Here is a 22,274-nt window from a genome sequence, read left to right as displayed (position 1 = left end):
AGTTGAGATAGAGTCACTTAGAGATGGAGCTTTTCAATATGGCTAGTCTTGCCAGCCAGCTTGCTCTGGGAGTCCCCTACTACCTCACCCATCTGGTATCACATGGGTTCTGGGGATCTGAAGTCTCATCCCCACACTTGCATGGCAAGCACATTAATTTCTGAGTCATCTCTGGCCATTCATTGTCGTTCTCTCTGCATCTATCTGACATAACACTTACCACCTTAACTGCTCCCAAGTGTATAATTCAGTGGAATTAGGTATGTCCACAATATGCAGCCATCGTCACTGTTCCCAGAGGATGCTCATTACTCTAGACAGGAGCCATGGCCACCCAGCAATAACACCCACTTCTACCTCCCCTTGCCATGGTTAATTACTACCTCCATGGATTTGCTTATTTTATATAACTCATACAAATGGGAATAGGCATTGTTCGCTATTTTGTTTCTAGCATATTTCACAAAGCATAGGTTTTTAATCTTTCAGATATAGGGTACATCAAAATTCCATTTTTATGGCTAAATAATGTTCCACTGTGTGTATTACTACATTTTATTGATTGATCACTGATGGGCATATAGGTCATTCCCACTTCTTAGCCATCGTGGGCAACGTTGTGCTTAATATTCATGCATAAGTATCTGTTTCAGTTTCTATTTTTAATTCTTTGAGGTATATAGCTGGAAGCAAAATTCTGGGTCATATGGTAATTCTGTGTTAATTTTTTTTGGAGGAAACTCCATCTGACTTTTTATAGCATCTGGGCCATTTTCCATTCCTTCCAGCAATACAGCACAGTTCCAAGTTCTCCAGGTTATTGGCAGCACATGTTATTTTCTGTATCCTCAGAGTACCAGCTCTAGATCCTCTCAGAACCTCTGGCCACCAAGTGTGCAGTCTCTGCAGAGTCCCCAAAGTCCTCTGCTCAGTGGGAAGAAGTCAAGGGACGCCTTCTGAGTTCCTGTCACTAATGATGGAAAGCAGAACGAGAAACAGAAGGACACTGGGTAGGAAACTGGGTCAGCTTCTGCCATTGTGACAAAAATACCTGAGGTAAACAAGTTCAAGGAAAAACAGCTTTGTTTGGGCTCGTGGGTCTAGCGGCTTCAGCGCATGTTACTCTCAGGCTGCGGTAAGGCATGAGATCATGGTGGGGACCCCACAGTGGTAGAGAGCCATTTATCTCATGGTGGACAAGCAACAGGGAGAGATGATGGAAAGAGAAGGACCAAGGACAAAAGAGAGTCTTTAAGAACATGCCCCCAGTGACCTGCTTTCTAAACTGGGCCCCATTTTCCAAGAGATTAATTCAATGACAAAGCCAGAGTCAATGACCCCATGTCTGAACTTTGCTGCCCTGGGGACTAAACATTCAAACGTTGATCTTCCGAGGACATTTCAGGTCCAAAGTGCTGTAGAACTGGAAGACTGGGGAAGAACTTGGGATCTCTCCCATTAGATGACGGTTAGAGGGACCGTTTTCCAAGGACTCTTTCAACCTCCCCATTATAGTTCTACTCATAACAGAAACATATATATTATATATATATATATATATATATATATATATATATATATATGTATGTGTGTGTGTGTGTGTATAAGCTCAAGGCAACAATGGAATGCAGAATAAATAAGCTGCTCCATTATCTTCTCCCTGCCTCTCCTTCATCTGTGATCTGCAGTACTTTCAGGTCCCTGAAGCCTGGCAAGGCAGAACCTAAGCTCAGTCCTCCCAGGCTTCCTTAGAAGAGGCCAAGTCCCTCTTGTGGCTCTCAGTGTATGGTCTAGCTGGACCTAGCAAACCAGTAAACCATCCCAAGTCTTTCTCTGTCTCTTTCTATCTCTCTCTGTGTGTGTGTGTGTGTGTGTGTGTGTGTGTGTGTGTGTGTGTGTGTATGCGTGCAAGCGCGCGCAACAGTTGATGCCAAGTGGCTTCCTACATTACTCTTCACCTCATTTTCTGAGACACAGTCTCGGACTGAACTGTGCTCAGTAACTTGCTAGGCTAACTGGCCAGCAAGCTCTGCACTCTCCCCGCCCCCCCCCCCCCCGCCCCTGCCTGGGATTCTCTAGTTTCTGCCTCCCAGTGCTGGAATTACAGGTACACATTGCTGCCCTCAGGTCCTCGCACAAGCCCAGCGAGCACCCTGCCCACAGAGCTGCCTCCTCAGCCCCCATTGCAGCTCTCTGATTTTGAGTCTTTGTTGACTACTCTAATTATTCTGCATGGTGCTCAGAGTTCTGGAAGAAGCTACAAAACCACATGCAGGTTGGTTGGAGTCCTGTTTGGAGCAAAGCACGGCAAACAGATGAAAGGACCAGACACGGTTGATGTATCTCCTTCACCCTCCCCACACTGCCCGGTGAGCTGAAGATTGCTGAGCAGTGTGCCAGGCAGATTCTCATTTCCTACCCACAACCCACCACTGGGGTTGGCAAGGTGAGTGCTGCCGTGTGACTGGATTTTGCAGGACGGGAAGATGACTGCTGAAGGTCAGTGCTTAGGAGAGCCGGGAGGGTCTGACTCCAGGCCCTAAGTGGGCTCTTCTCCCAGCAAGCAGATGACTCATTTTGGCCTTGTTGGCTTGAAGCTGCCCAGGGCCTCTGGTCAGGACTCAGCCAGGCTTTCAACAATTAATCAAGAGTTTTCCTGAGGCAGCAGCCTAAACTATTCACTAGACTTCTCAGGCTGTTCTTCCAAACAAACAAACAAACAAACAAACAAACAAACAAACAAAAAAGCTTTCTCATTTGTTGGACCAATCAATGCTGAGGTCAACCACTCCTCCCCCCACCTCCCCCCACCTCCCACAAAAACTCCTCTCCCGTTCTGTCCCATTCAGCCTAGCAAAGCCCATTTTCCCCCCCGATACTCAAATTGGAAACCTCTTTCTGTTCTCATTAGTTTGGGTTGCAGCAGTCATTACAGCCTAAACAATTAATCCCGGAATGCCAATTTCTTACTAGAATTACCCTGGCCTCAACAGCTTGTTTTCTTAGCAGTGAGGCCCAAGCAATTACTTCAGGCTTTTGTAAGCAGACCTGCTGTGCTTGGCCCTTTGCATGTGTTCATCATGGGCTGGCTTCTCGTCTCTGCACTGCGCGACTGTGAAGGCCCGCCCTGAGAAGCCTCAACTGCTCATCTGCCCCTGGCCTCGAACCTGATCATCGCCTAACACCATGTTTCCACTTCACAGCGTGCTCTGAGAGACAAGCTCACCTTGAACGGCTGCCTCGATTACCTGCTCAGGTGTGAATTTTACCCTTTCTTTCTTTTGGGGAGGGTATAGTTGGGGTGGGGGGGTCATCTGAGGATGACCTTGAGGTTGGCATCCTCCTGCCTCCACCTCCAAAGTGCTGGGATGACAGGTCTATATAAGGCTATACCTCATTTTATGTGGTCCCAGGAATTGAACCCAGGAATTTGCCCTTTCTAGGCAAGCACTCTACCAGCTGAGCCACATCCCAAGCCCCTCCGTAATCTGCTCATGTCTGCCATGTCTTGCCTTCCTCTTGTAGTCCTTAGCTTGTTTATGAATTAGACCTCCGTTTGTACCAGTTGTTTTATTTACAGTACAGCCTTGAGATACGGCCCTTGGGGGATTCATCATCCTATGAGGACACAGCCAAGGGAATGAAAGCAGGATGAAGTCTGAGCACAGTGCTTTGAAGCTCTCCGGGGACCAGAGATGCAGCCGCATGATCCTCCCTGGGGAAGGAATAACCAGGAGAGCCTTTGCTGAAGAGGAGGCATGAACTGGGTCTTGGAAAGTCCAATGTTGGTGGCAAATCTTTGGCTATGGCCCTGCTTTCTTCCACTGGATGTCCCCAGTTGCTTGGGATACTTGCCGGTGCCTGCTCTGCAGACACCACATCTGTCTATTTGGACACAACTGCAAGACTTCAGGGAATAAGGTGCCACATCTGCCATCTTGAGTCTGTGATAGGTTAGTGGTAACTGTACAGATGCCTGCTGCATGCTCCAGACATGGAGAAGAGCAGGTTCTAGAACCCCTTGGGCATGCTAACTTGCTTGTGCTCAGATTCCTCTACTCAGTCCAGGACACCCTGCCTAGGGAATGGTGCCACCTATCGTGGGCTGGGTCTTCTCACATCAGTTATTATAACTGAGACAATCCCCACAGCATGCCCATAGACCAAATCAGTGTAGACAATTCCTCACTGAGACTCTCTTCCTGGGTGATTCTAGATTGTGTCAAGTTGATAATTTAAGCTAACCATCATAGTATTGGATCTTTCCAATATATCTGTGGGTTTTTATTTTCCTAGTAAATCCCTGCTACCTCCGATAAAATGAGTTAAGCTATACAATCAGGCCCTTTCCATTTCACTCTTATTGCATTCACCCTATCATTCCACCATTTGGTGTAAATTATTTCAAACTTCAAACTTTGTTTGGTTTTGGGTTTTTGAGACAGGCTCTCCTGTGGCACTCAGGCTGGTTGCCAACTCACTATGTAACCAAAACTGGCATTGAGTTTCTGATCTTCCTGTCTCTACCTCACAAGTAGAATTAGAGTTTGCACGACCACATCAAATTTCTTTGAAACAGAGGCAGTATCTAAAATCAGTCCAACTGTAAATCCCTAGCTCTGTACATCAAGGGCACCTTGGAGGGAGGCAAAGAGCAAATGTCATCTCTGTCATTTGACAGATGGAGACACCAAGGTTGAGTGTTCAGACCCCTCTGGGAAGCAAGGAGGAGGGCTGGTAAGGCTTCACCCCTGCACTCTAAGCAAACCCCGTTTGCTAGGTATGTTCATAAGTTGGGGGTAAGACCTGCGAACTAACCTTTCTGTTCCTCATTTTTCCCGGATTATTGGAGAGCAGCATGCTGCTGGCCTGTATGCCAGTGGGAATGCTGAGCAGGGTCCAAGTGGCATTTATTTAATTGTCAGAAGCAGGTGGATCACTTTGGCTTCAGTGAAGATACCCCTTGATGTGCTCATCAGCCCTCATTACGAGGAGACCTGGGCAGGGTGTGCGTGGGGCAGGGGAGGGCAGTCTGATGTTGACCAGGCTTAGTGCCAACCTGCTTACCCTCACATCACCATCCTGAGGGGGGCGGTGACAAGCGGGCAGTCTGGGGAGTGTAAGTCTCTGGCCCAGCCTTGAGGACTTCAGTGTGTGCTGTGCCCCTTCCCATCTGTTGGTGACTTCTGCCATGCCCTGCCTTCCTGGGGTAATTTCCCTAAAGTTGCCGATGGAAACTTGTCCTTCTTCTATGGGGTCAGGGTCCTTGAGGATAGTGGCCTCCAGGCTCACTCTGTGCGTCTCCCCCAGGCTCCCTTCACATTGGTGCCCTTTCCACACAGTCCTCCCCACAACTGTCTTGTAAAGGAATAAACCAAAAAAAAAAAAAAAAAAAAAAAAAAAAAAAAAAAAAAAAAGTACAAGGCCTTAGGGGAGGGGTTTGCCTGGCGCCTAGGGAGAAGCTGAGCTGAATTAGGTAGGGGGTGGTCATTAGAACGTCCTTCCTCTTTGATTCTAGGGAAATAAATTCAGCAATAACATGGGGCTGCTGGCACTAATGAGGAAGATGTTTCAAAGGACTATCTTTCTCAGGGAGCAGGTGCTACATGACAGCCAGCTCTCTCAAAGGATCCTTTTCATTTTGCAAAAAAAAAAAAAAAAAAGATTGGTGTTTTCTGCTATCTGTTTATGCATCTTTCTGTCTGTCTGTCTATCTATCTACTTGTCTGTCTGACTGTCTATCTATCTATCTATCTATCTATCTATCTATCTATCTATCTATCTATCTATCTATCTATCATCTATCATCCATCCCCTAGAGGAAAAACAGCCTGGAGAAAACCTGCATTCCCCTTGAGAGCTGACCCCCACTGACTGTCAAGGCAGAACAAGTTGGCTCTTGACCAGACAGCCACTAATCTCAGTCTGGAGTCAGTTTAAGTTTCAAACATTTTGTCTGTCAACCAGGTAAACCATTTGGAAACAAGGTCTGGTGCACAAACTCCTTTTCTATAAGACAGTTGTGAGTTGAGTATTTTAGTGAAACTGTGGCAATGGCTTCTCTCAGGTATTTTACGGAACTTGGAATTTTTATACAGTTTGAATCGAGGGAGCTGTGCTCTTTGTAGAAGCTTCCAGACAACCTATTCTGAAAGTAGGAAAGAGAAACACACCTTAAAACAAGATTAAAAGTATGAACCATAGCCTTCTACCCATGGGATGGGTCTTTTGATAAAGTTGTCATGTCTCAACTTCCTCCTATACACATGGGGTGTGATGTCTAGCTTTATGTCAACGCAGCTAGAGTTATTTGCGAAGACAGAATCTGAATTGAGAAAATGCCCTTGCTAGATTATTCTATGAGCATGGCTGTGGGGGCATTTTTTCATTAATGATTGAGGTAGGAGGGCCCAGTCCATGTGGGTGGTGCTACCTGTGGGTTGGTGGTCCTCAGTGTATAAGAAAGCACGGGGAGCAAGCCAGTAAGCAGCACCCTCCATAGCCTCTGCATTAGTCTCTGCCTCCAGGTTCCTGCCTTGAGTTCCTGCTCCGACTTCCCTCAGTGATGGACTACAGGCTGCAAGATGAAAGAAAACCTTTCCTTCCTGAGTTGTTTTTGGTCATGGTGTTTTACCACAGCAATAGAAACCTTACCTAAGACATGAGTGATAGAGTTGGGGCTTTACTATGGGAATGTTTTTTTTCCTATATAACAAATTTAAATTATTCCACAGATCCTTTAGCCTAAGAGCATTTCATCCTTAGTGTTTTAACCAATTGCAACAGATTACACCCAAAATAATTTAATAAAATACCTAAATACTTTAATGAACACTAAAATAAATGCATAACACATTATACACCCAAACACCATAAGAGTCTACTGAAGGACATTAATAAGAATTTTTCACCTTGAGAAGCATAGTAATTTAAATTTTTTATTTATTATTGTTATTATTATTATATTTAGTGTGTGTGTGTGTGTGTGTGTGTGTGTGTGTGTGTGTGTGTGTGTGCAGGCATATGCATGCCACAGCGCAACTGTGGGTCACATGACAACTCAAGAGCCAGCTCTCTCCCTCCAATCTGTTGAGGCAGGGGCACCCTCCTCGTATCGGCCACTGTGTGTACACCAGGTTAGCTGCCAGGTGAGCTTCTGGGTTACTCTTCTGTCTCTGCCTCCACGTGGTACAGGAGTGCTGAGGTTACAGGTGCTCACCACTGCATTGGGCTTTGGAGGGTTCTCAGGATCAAACTCAGGTCATCAATCTCGTGGGACAAATGCTGGCCTGATAACCATAGCAGTTTAACCAGTGAATCAGAATCTGGAAGGCTACATATTCACTTCTATATGACCATCCTAATATCTGCAAGAAGCAGATTGATGATAGTTTTGAAACAATAGTGCAGGTCAAATTATATTCCCCTCCTAAGATGTTCATTCATGTGACAGTCCCTCCTTTGGTGATGTCTGCTTTCCAATGACAACTTATACTGAGTAGCCTATACATTAACAACTTTACAACTTTTGAACCTTCAAATAAAAAGGTTTATCAGATAATGAGTTCCTTTTTGAAAACTTTTGAGAATATTATTCACATTAACAAAAGTTTTCCCAGTTAGAATAAAATGCAGGGTTATGGCTGGTGGCAGTTCTCTACTGGATCCTCTGACTGGGGTGTGTTTACATATATATGAAATCTCAGTTGTGTCTTCCAGTTAATTAATTACAAACTGGGAACCACAAAAGAGATTTTTTTTTTAATAGGTACAAAAGGAACATCCTTATAAGAGAAGTCCCTCATAGAACTAATACAAAGAAGCAAATATTGCTTATAATGTTAATGTGGAAATAACACATGTTGACAATCTCATTCATTATGCAAAATCACACATCATGCAGCCTCTAGAAGATTCCACTTGTGGTTTGAATGAGAATGATTCCCACTGTCTCTGTCTCTGTCTCTGTCTCTGTCTCTGTCTCTGTCTCTCTCTCTCTCTCTCTCTCTCTCTCTCTCTCTTGTGTTTATGAATCAGAATGTAAACTCTCAACTGCTGCTCCAGCGCCATGCCTGCCTGCCTGCTGCCATGCTTCCTGCCATAATGGTCCTGGACTCTCCCTCTGGAACTATAGGCTCCCAATAAACTTTCTTTTATAAGTTTCCTAGGTCACAGTATCTTAGCATAGCAATAGAAAAGTAACCAAGACACCATTACATGCTCATGAATGACTGAGAAAGAAGTGCATGCCATGTATAATCATGAAAAAAGTTTTGACAGTACAGACTCCCTGAATGGATTCAGGACCCAGAAGCAGGGCTGTTCTTGATGGCACATGAGCCTTAGGGCAACAGTCACTTGCCAATCTTCTCAAAATGCTGGTTACTTCCTCCTGCTGCCGACATTCTGAGGCACTGTATCAGAGGTGGGGGCCACATTACTGCATTTGGATTCTTGGATGATCCTTAGCGATGTGGTAGAAACGCTATTTTACAGAAAGCTCTGCATTAGCATCTCCCAAAGAAAATACCACCCAAGAGTGACCAAAGAGAGTAGTACACATAACTAGCTACCCTGGCTCATCCCTTCCTTTGGAAGTCTACTTCTAGGATGCCTCTTGTCCTGGCTCCCAGCCTGTCATATAACAGAGGTCTTTGTATTGAGCAGGGATGAAGATAAGGAGTACCTTTCTACTTTTCCTAGGGAATGGGAGGGTATGTGATAGAAAATAAATGCTTGCTGTTGGTAGTATTTACACAGCCATGTCAGAGTTGGCTCTCGTCAAACAGGAATAATGACTTTCTCACCCAAACTTCTTTAAATAGACAAAAATGAGTTTTACCTTTCAGACACAAAAAATAACTTATGGTGATTATTAATATGTTTGAAAATCTGTATCACATAGGCCTACCATGAAGTGTGTTTATTTGCATAATTATAAGCAATTTTTGCTTCTTTGTATATTTCTACAAGGGAACTCTTTTATAAGGGTGTTCCTTATGTACCTACAGAAAAGTCTCCTTTATGGTTCCCAGTTTATAATTAATTATCTGGAAGACACAAGTGAGGTTTCGTGTACATACACGTAAAACACACCCCAGTCAAGAGGATCCAGTAGAGAACTGCCACCAGCCATAACGCTTATTTTTTTTCTAACTAGAAAAACTTTTGTTAATGTGAATAATATTCTCAATAGTTTTCAAAAAGGAACTCATTATCTGATAAAGCTTTTTATTTGAAGGTTCAAAAGTTGTAAAGTTGTTAATGCATAGGCTACTTAGCGTGAGTTGTCATTGGAAAGCAGACATCACCAAGGGAAGAACTGTCACATGAATGAACATCTTAGGAAAGGAATACAATTTGACCCATACTGCTGTTTCAAATCTATCATCAATCTGCTTCTTGCAGATATTAGGATGGTCATATAGAAGTGAATATGTAGCCTTCCAGATTCTGAGTCACTGGCTAAATTGCTATGCTTATCAGGCGAGTGAGATGGTTCCGGAGGTAAAGGCATTTGCCATACAAGATTGGTGACCTGAATTCGATCCTGAGAACCCTCAAAAAACCAGATGCAGTGGTGAGCATCTGTAATCCCAGCACTCCTGGGACTCCCATATGGGAGTCAGAGACAGAAGAATAATTCATAAACTCATCTGCTGGCTAGCCTGGAGTCCACAGAGTGGTAAATACAAGAGGAGTGACCCTGACTCAACACAACTCTATTCCTAAATGAAAATGCATTCTAGATACTGTTATCAATATTTGAACATATCTCACCATACAAAGTGAAAGTGAGGAGCACTTTGGGGTTGGGAATAGCTGTGATGATAAAAGGTCCTCCCAGCCTTTATTTTATCTGTAATGGTTAGCTTTAATTGTCAAATTGACAATGGCCTGAGATGAGTCTCCACTAGGAAATGTCTACATTTGGTTGGCCTCTCTATGGTGGATTGTTTTTAAATTCATTGGTGTTGGTAGATCAAGTCCGTTGTGGGCAATACCATTCCCTAGACAGGGGTTCTTGAACCATATAAAAATGAAGAAATTGAGCTCAGTACAAGCAAACAAGTGAGTAACCAAGAGGCTTGTATACACTTACTCTCTCTCTATTCTTGGATGAGATGTGACAAGCTGCCTGAGTTCCTGCTTTAATTTCCCCATGATGATTATGACTGTAACCTGGAATCATAAGCCAAACAAACTCTTTCAACCTTAAGTTGCTCTTTGTCAAGGTGTTCTATCACAGCAACATAAATGAAGTTAGAACCATCCCCCAATTATAAAATAATTACATTGATGCTTTTGAACTTCCTTAATGGACTGAGACACTGGGCAGTATCCTGAGCATAGGAAACCTCAATGCCTGCCTCTACAGTGACACACTTCCTCCAACAAGGCCACACCCACTTCAACAAAGCCACACCTCCTAGTAGTGCCACTCCCTATGAGATTATGGGGGCCAATTACATTCAAACTACCACAGTCAGGCTGGCCTGGAAATTCACTATGTAGTCCAATTTGGCTTCAAACTCATGGTAATTCTCCTGTCTCAACTTCCTCAATGTTGGAATTACAGGCATGAGTCATCACGCCTAGCAATTAACTGGTATTTGAGAAAATGCGTATTTTTCTCTAAGTGGTCTTTTGGAAAAGGTGCACCAATTGTCACTTCTAGCTGTCGTTATGTTCATAACTTGTGATTATTTTAAAATTGTCTTGTCAAGAGGGACTTAAATCACACCCAAACCCAAAGCCCAATGATTGGCTTCTCCTTCTCCCCACTTCTGCTTACTCATTCCTAACTACCAGTTCTCTACAAAATTTCCACCGAGTCTCCCGAAAATCAATAGCATGTAAGTTTTCTGAAAGGCCCCGCAATTTGCTTGAGTCTGAATGATTACAGCATTCTGCAGTTCTGTGTCTGCCAGAGTGAGGGCCTCATCTAGCAGTCTGGGGAAAGAACTGTTGTTAGGGAAAGCAGAGAATGTCTTTGAGACCCTTGCTATTTTTCAATGAAGTCGTCAATGTGGCTCACCCTGTGAGATGTTATCTCTGCACAATCCTTTTCCCATTGGCTAACCAGATCTGTGTATCAGTAAGAGGTTCCAAGCAGATGAGTGGAATAGAGGTGATACGATTTTCCTTTCAAGTTCAGAATTTCTTTTTTTTTTTTTTTAGAAAAAAACTTGTGGTGTGGCCTGTTGGGTACCTTAGATATGCACGCTAATTTTTTGATGTATTTATTTATTTTTTATGAGTGCTCTATGTGCATGTGCAACTTTATGCCAGAAGAAGGCATCAGATCCCACTATGGATGGTTGTGAGCTACCATGTGGATGCTGGGGATTGAACTCAGGTCCTTTGGAAGAGCAGCCAGTGCTCTTAACCACGGGGCCATCTCTACAGCCCAATATACACGCTAATTTTAGCATCCACTTCCATGTATCAAAAATTCAGTGGAATTTTCTCTCTTTAAGCAAGTTCAGAAACTGAAGACCTGCGTCATCTAGAATCATCATTGTGAATCTATGTTCTTGTAATTTTACACATATATCTATCTACCTATTTCTTCTATTTGGTGGGAGGAAAAGAATTTGGTATCAGTTTCTGAGCTTTCTTTTTTTTTTTTTTTTTTTTTTTTTTGGTTTTTTCGAGACAGGGTTTCTCTGTGTAGCTTTGCGCCTTTCCTGGAACTCACTTGGTAGCCCAGGCTGGCCTCAAACTCACAGAGATCCGCCTGGCTCTGCCTCCTGAGTGCTGGGATTAAAGGCGTGCGCCACCACCGCCCGGCTTCTGAGCTTTCTTAAAAGGGCTGTCAACAAAAGATTCACAACTCCTTTGGTTGATTGTTTAGAGGTTTATAAGCCCCCCCCCTTTTTTTTTTCCTTTTCAAAGCAATTCAAGGAAACCGTGGAGCACAGTGTTTGGCACTTGGAATGTGCTCAGGAAATGTAAGGTGATCAAAAACAAAACCACAAACTAAAAAGTACACGCATAGTCTCACTTGAGTTCCCCCACAACAGAACTTGAGATAAGTACTCTGAGGCAGTAGTGGACTTGAGGGTGGTTCCAGCAAACAGAGGAAAGGAACACAGTCAATGCAAGCTGCAGGTGTCTAGCTCCACCAGGAGCCTTGAGAAATAGAGAAAGCCTCCCAGAATGCCCATCAGGGACGGGGGCATCATACCCGTATTTATATACATGAGGGTGGATGACACATGCTCTTAGCTCAATACTCTACAGTGAGATAGAGTACATTTGATATTAGCCCTCAACCAGTTGCCTGGGTTGTGGGTTGGGAAGAGTGAGTCTAACGAAGCATCATATCAAGAAGTACCAAAAGTTACAGGATTCTAATCAAAGAAAGAAAATGCTTACCCACCAAGAACTCATCCATATTGGGCAAGCTCATTAACCTTTCTGTTTTGATATTCTGTAGGGTGGAGTGTGATAATAATACACCTGTTCCTAGTAACAAATGCTCAGTTCCACAGTAGAAAGTTTTTGGACATAGCCAGCCTGCCTTCAGTAAATGGTAGCCCTCTGTGACTGTCATCACCATGACTTATTGTCCTGAGTATGGCCGAGACAGTGAAAAACTACTGTGTGAGAGTTTCAGGACACGTGGCCTGGTTCAGCTTGGGCCATGTCACATGAATACCTAATTTGTGGTAAAGAAAGCTGAGCTTCTTGAGTGGCTGCTTGCCTCAGACTCTTCAGCACATCTTGGTCAAGTCCTGTGAGATACTTTGAGGAGCCATGATGTCTGGGTACACGGGCAGGGAGTGGCTGGGTTAGCTGCTCTGCCTGTTGTAAAGCCTATATTGTTGAACTGGTTTGGGTTCTGCCTCTGTGGGACCTTCTATGTAAGCTAACCTTGTCTTTCCTCTATAAACATGGCTTTTGATGACCCCTTCTGCCCACATTGTGCCCTCTCCTGCTTCATCAAGGGGGCCAGGCCTACCCCTCCCATCTTAGGCCACTCTCTGCTAGCTAGGATTCTGTTGCCCCAGGCTGGTGGAGACAGCCCAGCAGCACGGAGCACATTCTTCATCATGGACTCGTGATATAAAAATACATCAAAGGACTCAGGAATTATTAAGAGATACAGTATCTTGAAAATACACCTGGCATTCCCAGTTAGCTCACAATTCTAAATTATCCAGGAAGAACCTGTTCTACTAAAAACACAGAGCTGGTTTCTGACAGTGCTTCCATCCTGGGCTTAAAGTGAAAATATAGCCTTTGGTAACAGAACTCGATCTCTCCCACTGTTTGACCATCGGGAGTGGTGGCTGCTTGGCTTCAGTGACTTCCTGTGGACCCTCCTATGTGCCCGAGTCATGTATCATCTGCATGAGCATTTTAGATACAAGAAACTGTCGTTTCTTTGATGTCCCATGGTGGCCCAGCTGAAGAGCAAAGCCCTCCAAGATGATGCCCAACATTGCCGGCGGGCCATATTACCAGGGCCCCTTCCTGTACCAAAGCGCCTGTTCCCTCATGGGATTGGCACAGGCAGAACAACAGTCTGAATGCAGATCGTGATCAGGTGTGAACTCTGTCCCTGCGGCAGCCCCATCTGCTGTGACTTTGGACTGGCTGCATGATCATTGAGCCTAATGGTTTAGACCTAGACTTTGGACTGGAACATTGTTCTAACTCTTGAGCATGCTTTAAATCCTGTCCTTCGACAGGGAGGTCTTCCGTTGCCTTAACTTCAATGCTGTAACTTCCTGTCTTAGTCACATTTCTTGGCTGTGATGGAACACCATGACCAAAGCTGTATAGAAGGGAGGGCTTATTTGGGTCTTATCGCTCCAAAGGGTTAGCGTCCATGATGGTGGAAACAGAAGCAGCAGACGGTAGGAGCAGAAGCTGAGAGCTCACATCTCGAGCCACAAACAGGAGGCCCAGAGAGCACTCAAAATTGCTCAAGTCTTTTGAAACCTCATAGCCCACCCCAGTGACACAAGGCCACACCCCCTAATCCTCCCCAAACAAGCAACAAATGAGGACCAAGTATTCAAATGCCTGGGTTATAGGGGGCATCTTGCCCAAACCACCACACTTCGTAACGTCTAGTTTGAGGAGTTTGTTTACCCATCCAAGTTAGACACAAGAACTGGGTCATATTTACATCATGCCAAAGGTTTCAGAATGCGTGCCTCTCCCCAGCCTAGGATAAACCATGCTATACCATTCATTTTCGGGCAAGGCATTTCTGATGCACTCAATAGCAATGCCAGCAGGCATGATTACCACAGACCAGGTGCTGAGCCAAAGTGTTGTGTTTCCCCCCCACACCCCCACACTGCCATTTTATAAATGAAAAGAAATGAAGCTCACAAAGGTCAAAGATATCAATCAAGTCCAGAGGTTCCTAACCCCAAAATAATCAATGTTGCAGGAAAGGGAAATGGTAATTACCGCAATTCGATCATGGCACATTGTGTAACGTGTTGACTTATCATCCTGGACCCCCGAAATGTGCATAAACGTTGCATTTCCATGAGGAACTAGGAAGAGACACGCTCAAGGAAAACAGAATTGGAGTCCAACCTGCTCTGGCTCCAGATCCCACAATCCCCTAACACGCGGCTTCCTTCCCAGCTCTACTGTTTGTGGCTCAAGGAAGCCATAGGAAACTAGCGCAGTCTTAGGGCAGGGAACCCCTCTGTGGTCTTCTTACTCTCCCAGGCTTCGGCTGCGTACAAACTTTAACTTCCCTGCTTTGATATGCCCTCCCTCATTCCCTGAGCCGCAGAGGTGAGCCTCCATCCCCCAGGCAGCCCTCTTGTCCAGGACATTGCCTATGTGAACCGGTCACTGCACTGCCGAGGGCAAGATGACTTTTCAAGTATAAAACACCGTCTCAGACAGTTGCTCCTTATCCCGCCTCTGTTGTTAACTGCAGGAAAAGTAGTCCGTCTGAACTGGGGGCAGCTCTTCGAATCTCTCCGACCTCTCTGTGGGTTTCGGAGGAACGTGAAGCTAGGTTCCTTGTTGGTAGAGAGAGCCCAGGCAGGGGAATTTCACAGAATGGGCTCGAGGCTGCTGGGTAAATGCAGAGGGAGCGGAGGTAATCTGCTCACCTCTGCGCGGCTTCCAGCTCTAGCCTGTTCTGCAACACAATCACTAGCACACAGCTAACCAAATTACTGCCCCGGGCTTGGGGCCTCCCGTTATGTGGCTCAGGAGCCTCATTTGCAATCACCAGAAATAACCAGAAAGGCTGCGCAGCTGTTTGGGACCCTTAGTGTCATAGAATATATATATATTTGCAGAAACCAAAGGACTGAAAGAGGTTGTAGAGCCTTTGGTGTAAAAGTAGAAGAGGGTAGACCTCTGGCCTCCCCATCCCTGCCCCCGCCCCTCCCTTGCCCCCGCCCCCGCCCCGCCCTCAATTTCTCAGGCACTCACTAGTGATGAGATAGTTCCAAACAGGTAGATCTGGGGAAATGTGAGAACAGGACCCTCTGATGTGGGTAAGAACTGGGTAACCCCACATAACCAGCTCTTCAACAATCTTTTTGCAAAGCTTTGAACTGCTTTAAAGTGGGCATTCACACTGAACACTCCAAAGGCTGCCTCTCCGCCTCAGGTCTCCACTCCTTCCAACCCCTGCTGCGCTGTGTTAGCGAAGCCCCGGGGCAGTTCAGGGTTTCCACCTCACACAGCCCAGGCCGAAGCTGCGTTTGACTCTGCCAGTCTCCCATCTCTCCTTTCTCGTCTTCCTCTCCTTGCAGGACCTCCCTTCTCTCTACTCCAGCCCCATCTTCTCCTCCCCCATCAACTCCCCCCCCCCATCTCCTCCCCTTCCTACCGCTCCTCCTTTTCCCACCTCTTCCGCCACCTCTTTCCCACACCACAGCACGCACATTCATCCACACAAGCTGCTCTAAGGATGAAAGGCACAAAGACGCTGCAAGGAACGAAACTGGAACACCCCCAGTTTCAGATGCACTTGAAGTAAAACCATCATTGTCCTGTTTGTCACTGTGTGTGTGTGTGTGTGTGTGTGTGTGTGTGTGTGTGTGTGTGTGCTGTTTGTAAATCCAAGGTTAACGAGTTATAAGAAAGAAGAAGGGCAGGGACCTGGCTGAATGGAGGGGAGGAGGTCAGGTACTAACGTTCTTGGGCCCAGTGCAGAGGAGGGCACTGGGTGGCAGCATCAGACAGGGTCTTTCAGAAGTTTGCCGGAAAAGCCTTTTGCTGGCGTTTCTTTTTAACAGCGCATTTATCAAAGCTGTGGTTAAAGAGGAAGGAGGAAGTCACCCAGCTGCCTCAACTCACTGCGGGCTTGGAAAGAGCTGAGGACGGGGCTCAGGGGAGCCCACAGACCCTTCCCTGGAGAACCCTGGCTACAGGAACTGCCTGTGACTCCCTGCAAAGGACAGAGGGCAGGGCTGCCTTGGTGCCTAGGCCAATGGGAGAGGGGCCAGGAGAGAAAAGCTACTTACCTTGGGAAGGGGCTGCAGATACGAGGAGTGTGATCTGGAGGCAGCCTGGGCATGGCAGCCCCTGGAGACCGCTAGCCTGAATGCTGGCTCCCTCGAGGAGTATTTTTCATGGGGTGCAAAGGAAAACTGAGGGCCACCGTTTGGAATTCTGTTCTAGGCAAAGTGTTACAAGTACAAGCAGAGACAGACAGACACAGGGGATGGGGGGCGGGGGAGTGAGTCTCTTACCCATTTCTAGGCAGGCACTTAAACCCCAGTGTTCCAGGTCAGCCATTCCTTCTAAAGGACCCTTTTAATCAGAGTGGGCTTGTGGGTATAACAGCCTTAACCAGAGTATCTGCAGGCCCTGGAAGGCCCTGCTTTCCCCTTAGAAGGAAAGGCACCAGCTGGAAGGAATCCCAGGTCAGTGAGGCTGCTAATGAAGGTGACCTGCAGAAGCATACAGGATTTCTCTGCTCAGCTCGTGAATTATAACTCAGCCCTTACTCGCAGTCTTAAAATGCTGTTAGAGTCTCAAGAAAGCCCAGAACTCTTTCCACACAGTCTTCGCGGCTCCCTTTGTAGCTCCAGGCAGCCCAGCAAAAGGGGAGCTGTGGCCTCAATCCCTAGATCATGTCCAGCTGCTCTTACAAAGTGTGGGGAAGCACCGCAGATCAATAGCTGTTCTGGGTTAACATTGCCATAGCTTTTTTTTTTTTTTTTTTTTGCTTCCCTCCAAAAAAAGGAAGCCCCTCCCCCCATAGACCACAGCTTATTATAGCAAAGGCATATCTTATGTGGTCTATTTATGGACATGAACATTTAGGTAGAGAACTCTTTCGAGTTCGAATGCACTTCTTCGGCTAATCAGCAGGCCAGTGGTGCTTTTAGGTAGCTGTTCTTATCAATTAATTAACTAATTAATTAATTAAAACATTTGAAGAGCCTGAAGCTGTGTGCTAGCTCCAGGTTGAGAGGTGGGTCTGCTGACCTTCCGTCACCTGGTCCCTGGGTGAGCACAAGCTGATAGAGACCCCACACAGTGTGTCTGCTGGGTGGGTTCCTCTGCCCAGTGGCCCTGCTAGTTCTGTGTGCTGGGACCCGAGCGCTATGGCACACATCACACTGTGTCTACTTACAGTGAGGCTGTAATGAGCGGAGTCCCTCGGGGGACATTAATGGGAAATGAAAAGACAAACGAGCATATATATGAAAAACCGAGCCATGAAAAATCACTCCTCAAACGCACATGGCATCTATTTTTCTGTTCCTGCTTTCGTGATCTTAAGTTACCTTAAAGCTTTAAGTGACACTCTTTGAAGAGCCTATACATTACATACAGGAATGTGTGTGTGCACACGGGTGTGTGTGTGTGTGTGTGTGTGTGTGTGTGTTTAGAGAAGAGATTGTTACAAACACATTCATCATTCATTCGTCTCCCCAACATACACACATATGCACACTATCTCTTAGCAGTTTCCAAAAGCTGTGGAGGAGCCAGGACAGCTATTCCTGTGTTTATCTTGAAGATGAGAAAGGGAAGGCTCAGAAAGGTTGAGTCATTCAAAAAAATCACACAGCTGTCCAAAGCTAACTCAAGCCCTGCACCCCGACTCTGGGCCCATGGGTTGGGGGCAACAAGACTGTTGCAGTCAAGAAGCAGGTGTCATGGAAGAAAACATACAAGGATAATTTCTCCTCCCCCCACCCCCAGCAAGCTCTAAGCACCCCCTTCCCCATCATCGGGGTGCAGTCAGTGAACCACATAAATTCAAACTTTAGAACTGCTATGTCGCATGATCTTAAAGGTATTAAAATGCAAAACAGGAGCAAACAACATTTCTTGCCACAGGGAAGTAACTAATATAAGTTGACAAAATAATGGGATTGGAGTAAGGTCTCCAAAGTGGCCCTGAAATGGAATTCAAGAGTATTTTTTTAATATGGATACTATGTACTTGCTCTGTCAAGGATGATGGGAAGAGAACTCTCATTTATAAACCCAAGCTATAAAGAAAACAAAACCAAACACTGAACAGGAGGAAAGAGATGAATGGGCAGGAAGGAGGGAGAGGGCACACACGAATGCTTCAGGGAGATTCATGAATTCATCACAGCCTGGGTACCGCAGAAAGCCAGTGGCAGTCTCAGTATAGTCCAGGTCCCCTCCATCACAATGCCCCCAGGAATATGGCCTCCGAGGCTCCGACAGCTGTCAGTTTAAAGACTTCCAGGGGGAGGTGGGGGCCACTTGTAAGCACTGATCTGTAGTAAGGGGGCTGAGGACCATCCATCCGGTCATGGGAGTTTATCATCACAAGCATCACTCAACACTGACCAACCCCAATGACCAGAGTTACGGATTTGGTCTCCTGGAGACAGTCCCAGACTCTGCTGCAGACACAGCCCCTCCCCCTGTCCCTCAGTCTCCCAGTACAGTGAAGACAGGTAACCAACTGCCTACTGAGTCCTGCATTATTTTATTTTCTGACCATTTCACCTTCGGGGAGTTTAGCTGTGTCCTCCCAACATGCCCCTTACCCTGTTCCCCATCTCCCCCATATCCTTGGGCAGTTAGTTGGCTCTTCATTCATTTCCCCATCTGGACTGCGACACGTAGAGAGGTCCTTCTAGCCCTGCATCTTGGCTTAGAACATTGGCATGAAGGGATGAACACAGGGGAAGCAGCACCGAGCGAGCAGCGAGGCAGTCCCTGGCAGCGAGGCAGCCAGCTGCCTGCAGGCTCCAGGCAGCCACGGCAGCTCCAAGCTGGTTTCGTTATTACACAGTTGAAGCAAAACCCTCCTCCCGGGCTGCTGCTGCTGTCCTCCGAGAAGGCTCACATCTAGCTGGCAGGAGGCAAAGACGCTAAACTCCTCCCAGCAAAACACACACACACACACACACACACAAACACACACACACACACACACACACACACACACACACACACACACACACACACACAGAGAGTTAGACACATTTTGAGGACAAGGGCAAACTCCTGCAGAAACGGCCCCTGGCCAACAACTCCCAGGTCCTGCCTCAGAGCTCCCCAGTTCTGTAGCTACTTCCGCACAGCTAAATCCTTGTTACTGACCGGCGGTCAATTTGGGTAACTTTTCAGATCTTTTCTCTTGGGCACTGGTCCACACATGTTTGGGAGGGAGGTAAGCACACCTCTACCCGACTCCTGCTGTCGCCCTCCCTCCCGCCCCCACACCCTGCTCGGAGGACAGTGTGGGGCAAACACTGCATGCCCACTCTACTGTTGCTGGCCGGTCCAGGAAACGCCACACAGTCACCGTCAAAAGCACCACGCCACCCAGAGAGCGAGAAGGAGCCGAGGCAAGCGGCAAGCAAGCGGCGGCTCCAGACCACCGCGATCCTAGCGCCAGCAAACTATTTGCATGAGCTCCCTAATAGACGTCTCCTGAGAAAAGGCTAGAGCCCCCGGGGAGATGGCTAGAAAGCCTAAGAGGAAGTGACTCACCTTTAGGTTGTGTGTGGGGTTAACCACACAGACAAGTTGCCCAGCAGCAGAGAAAACCCGTTTCGCCTTGTAGTGCTGAAACCGGAGGTGAATGAGATCCAACACAGCCCCAAAGCACTGGGTAAAGAAAAGCATCCCAACTTTTGGGGGGTGGTTGGCACAGGAAGGCAGCGAGGGAGCTCTGAATGGAGCGCAGCGGCGGAGACACACGGCTCCAGCCCGGCTTAGCGCGCCTTCATATTCATCATCAAAATAAGACGGTTAGAATCTTGCAGCAGCGAGGCAGCCAATCAAAAGGACAGAAATGTTATCCTTGAGGTGCAGAGACAGCCAATAACAAATACCTCCCCTACTGAAACTCCCTGATGAATTGAGCCTGGCGGAGAATGTATTATTGAACATTACCATAGATCAGCACATTGCATTTATCTTGTGATTACAGCCAACCATACATAATGCTGGAGAGATAGGCTGACAAAATTGATTGCTTAATGTGTCTCCATTTATTAATTGACTTAATTTAACACGAGAGCCTTTCTTAGTGCCCTGAACACCACCACCACCACCACCCCCAAAGAAAAAAAATGTAAAATATTTAAACCCCCGAACAGGAAAGCATTGTGCTCCAACAGGCAGATGGGTTAGCCAGCTTGTGGCTCTACTCACCAGAGCTGCTGGGAGAAAATCAAATACTACAAGACACTGATTCTAGATAAGGATTTGGCAGCTGCAGAAATGTGTATCTTTCAATCTTGTGCTCCGACTCTCTGCAATTTGGATTGTAGCCCCTTGATAATCTAACTCCCCACTCTTTATGCAAAAAAAAAAAAAAATCTGACAAATGAATTTGGAATTGGGGGGGAAATGCATATATATATATATATATATATATATATATATATATATATTTCAAAATACAGTAATCACTGAACTCTTTTATTAAAGCATAAAAATGCACAGAGCCTGCTTCTAAAAATAATGAAATCCCTGATGCATGAACACACACACAGAAAAACCTACTCGGAGAAGAAAGTGGCTTGTACATCAGCGGAATAATTACAGATGCAGAGAACCTGTGCTTGTCACTCATTTGCATATTGGTGGGCAGCAAATTGCTAATTAACCAGTAGATTGTTGGAGACATTAGAGGAGAGATTAGGAACACAGGCAGCACAGCACTTGCTTGTCTGTGTGAATACCAGCAGCATATTGTTGTGTTGGAACGGGCAGAGAGGGGGCCAGTCCTCGGCTGCAACAGAGCACTGGCCACCCCATGCCCAAGGTGGGCTGTGGGGGCACCCATTGGCTCCTGAAGGAGGGCTCCTAAGCAGTATTTGGAGGACTTTGGGCTTCCTGGGAACAAACTCCTTGGTTTATTTATTCTCTGCCACAAAAGCCTGAGAATTGGGAGAACTGCGTTTTAGTTCGTAGGCTCTTTCTGCCTTGAGCGGATAGATAGAATCTACTGCTACTGTGGGAGGCTCAGCCTCCGGAAGGAGCTGCAGCCATTGGTTTGAGGCTGTGGCTCCTTCCTGGACCCTCACTGCACTGGTCCAGGACAGCGATGAACACAGCCAACACAACATGGTAAACTTGCTTGAAACAGTATCAGTTCAGAGACAAAACAAAACTCTACTGCTCCATTCACAATATAAACTCTATAGATGGCATCTGTCTCAATGGCAAAGGGCTAGATGTGTTGGGGTCACAGGACCTAGGTTGCAATAGATACAGACTGTCTATGACCCCAGGACACTCAAAGCTGTGACCCAGTCAGGCACTTAAGAACAGACTAAAACAGCGGAAAAGAGCGTGCCCGGGTTTAGAAGACCAAAGCAGAGCCCAGGTTTACTTTAACTTGATTTTAAAGCCAAATCAATATCTGAAGCAGGGGTTCGCAACCTTCCTAGTGCTGCGACCCTTTAATACAATTCCTTGTATTGTGGTGACCCCCAGCCATAGAATTATTTTCATTGCTACTTCGTAACTATAATTTTGCTACTGTTATGAATCATAAATATCTGTGTTTTCTGATGGTCTTAGGCAACCCCCGCTGTGAAAGGGTCATTTGACCCCCAAAGGGGTCACAACCCATAGGTTGAGAGCCACTGATCAAAAGCGACAAGTTGAACAGCAAATGAAATAGGATGCTAATGTTTGCACTTTAACAATAAATGCACTGGCAAAATATATGACAGTGTTTGAACCAAACAAACCTGAATCGGCGCATCCTAAAAATAGGGTGTACATTCCTAGACCCACAACCTGGGGTCTCGTTTGCTTTCTACTTTGCTGTGGTGAACACATGACCAAAAGCGACTTGAGGAGGAAAGAGC

General features: G+C 46.1%; 1 protein-coding gene across 1 annotated transcript in view; it reads right to left on the bottom strand.

The window, feature by feature from the left end:
• Positions 1–20,175, bottom strand: part of Siah3 (siah E3 ubiquitin protein ligase family member 3) — a 65,941-nt gene extending 45,766 nt beyond the window's left edge. Inside the window, exon 1 of the mRNA XM_006991378.4 lies at positions 19,939–20,175. Coding sequence (XP_006991440.1) covers positions 19,939–20,073 — 135 coding nt within the window. The 5' untranslated portion in view covers positions 20,074–20,175. The remainder of the gene's footprint in view (positions 1–19,938) is intronic.
• Positions 20,176–22,274: the final 2,099 nt, after the last annotated feature.

The sequence above is a fragment of the Peromyscus maniculatus genome, chromosome 9, assembly GCF_049852395.1.
Source record: "Peromyscus maniculatus bairdii isolate BWxNUB_F1_BW_parent chromosome 9, HU_Pman_BW_mat_3.1, whole genome shotgun sequence".
In the NCBI taxonomy this organism is placed as follows: domain Eukaryota; kingdom Metazoa; phylum Chordata; class Mammalia; order Rodentia; family Cricetidae; genus Peromyscus; species Peromyscus maniculatus.
Note: the sequence above shows the minus strand (reverse complement) of the source record. Positions and strands in the feature narration are given on the sequence as shown.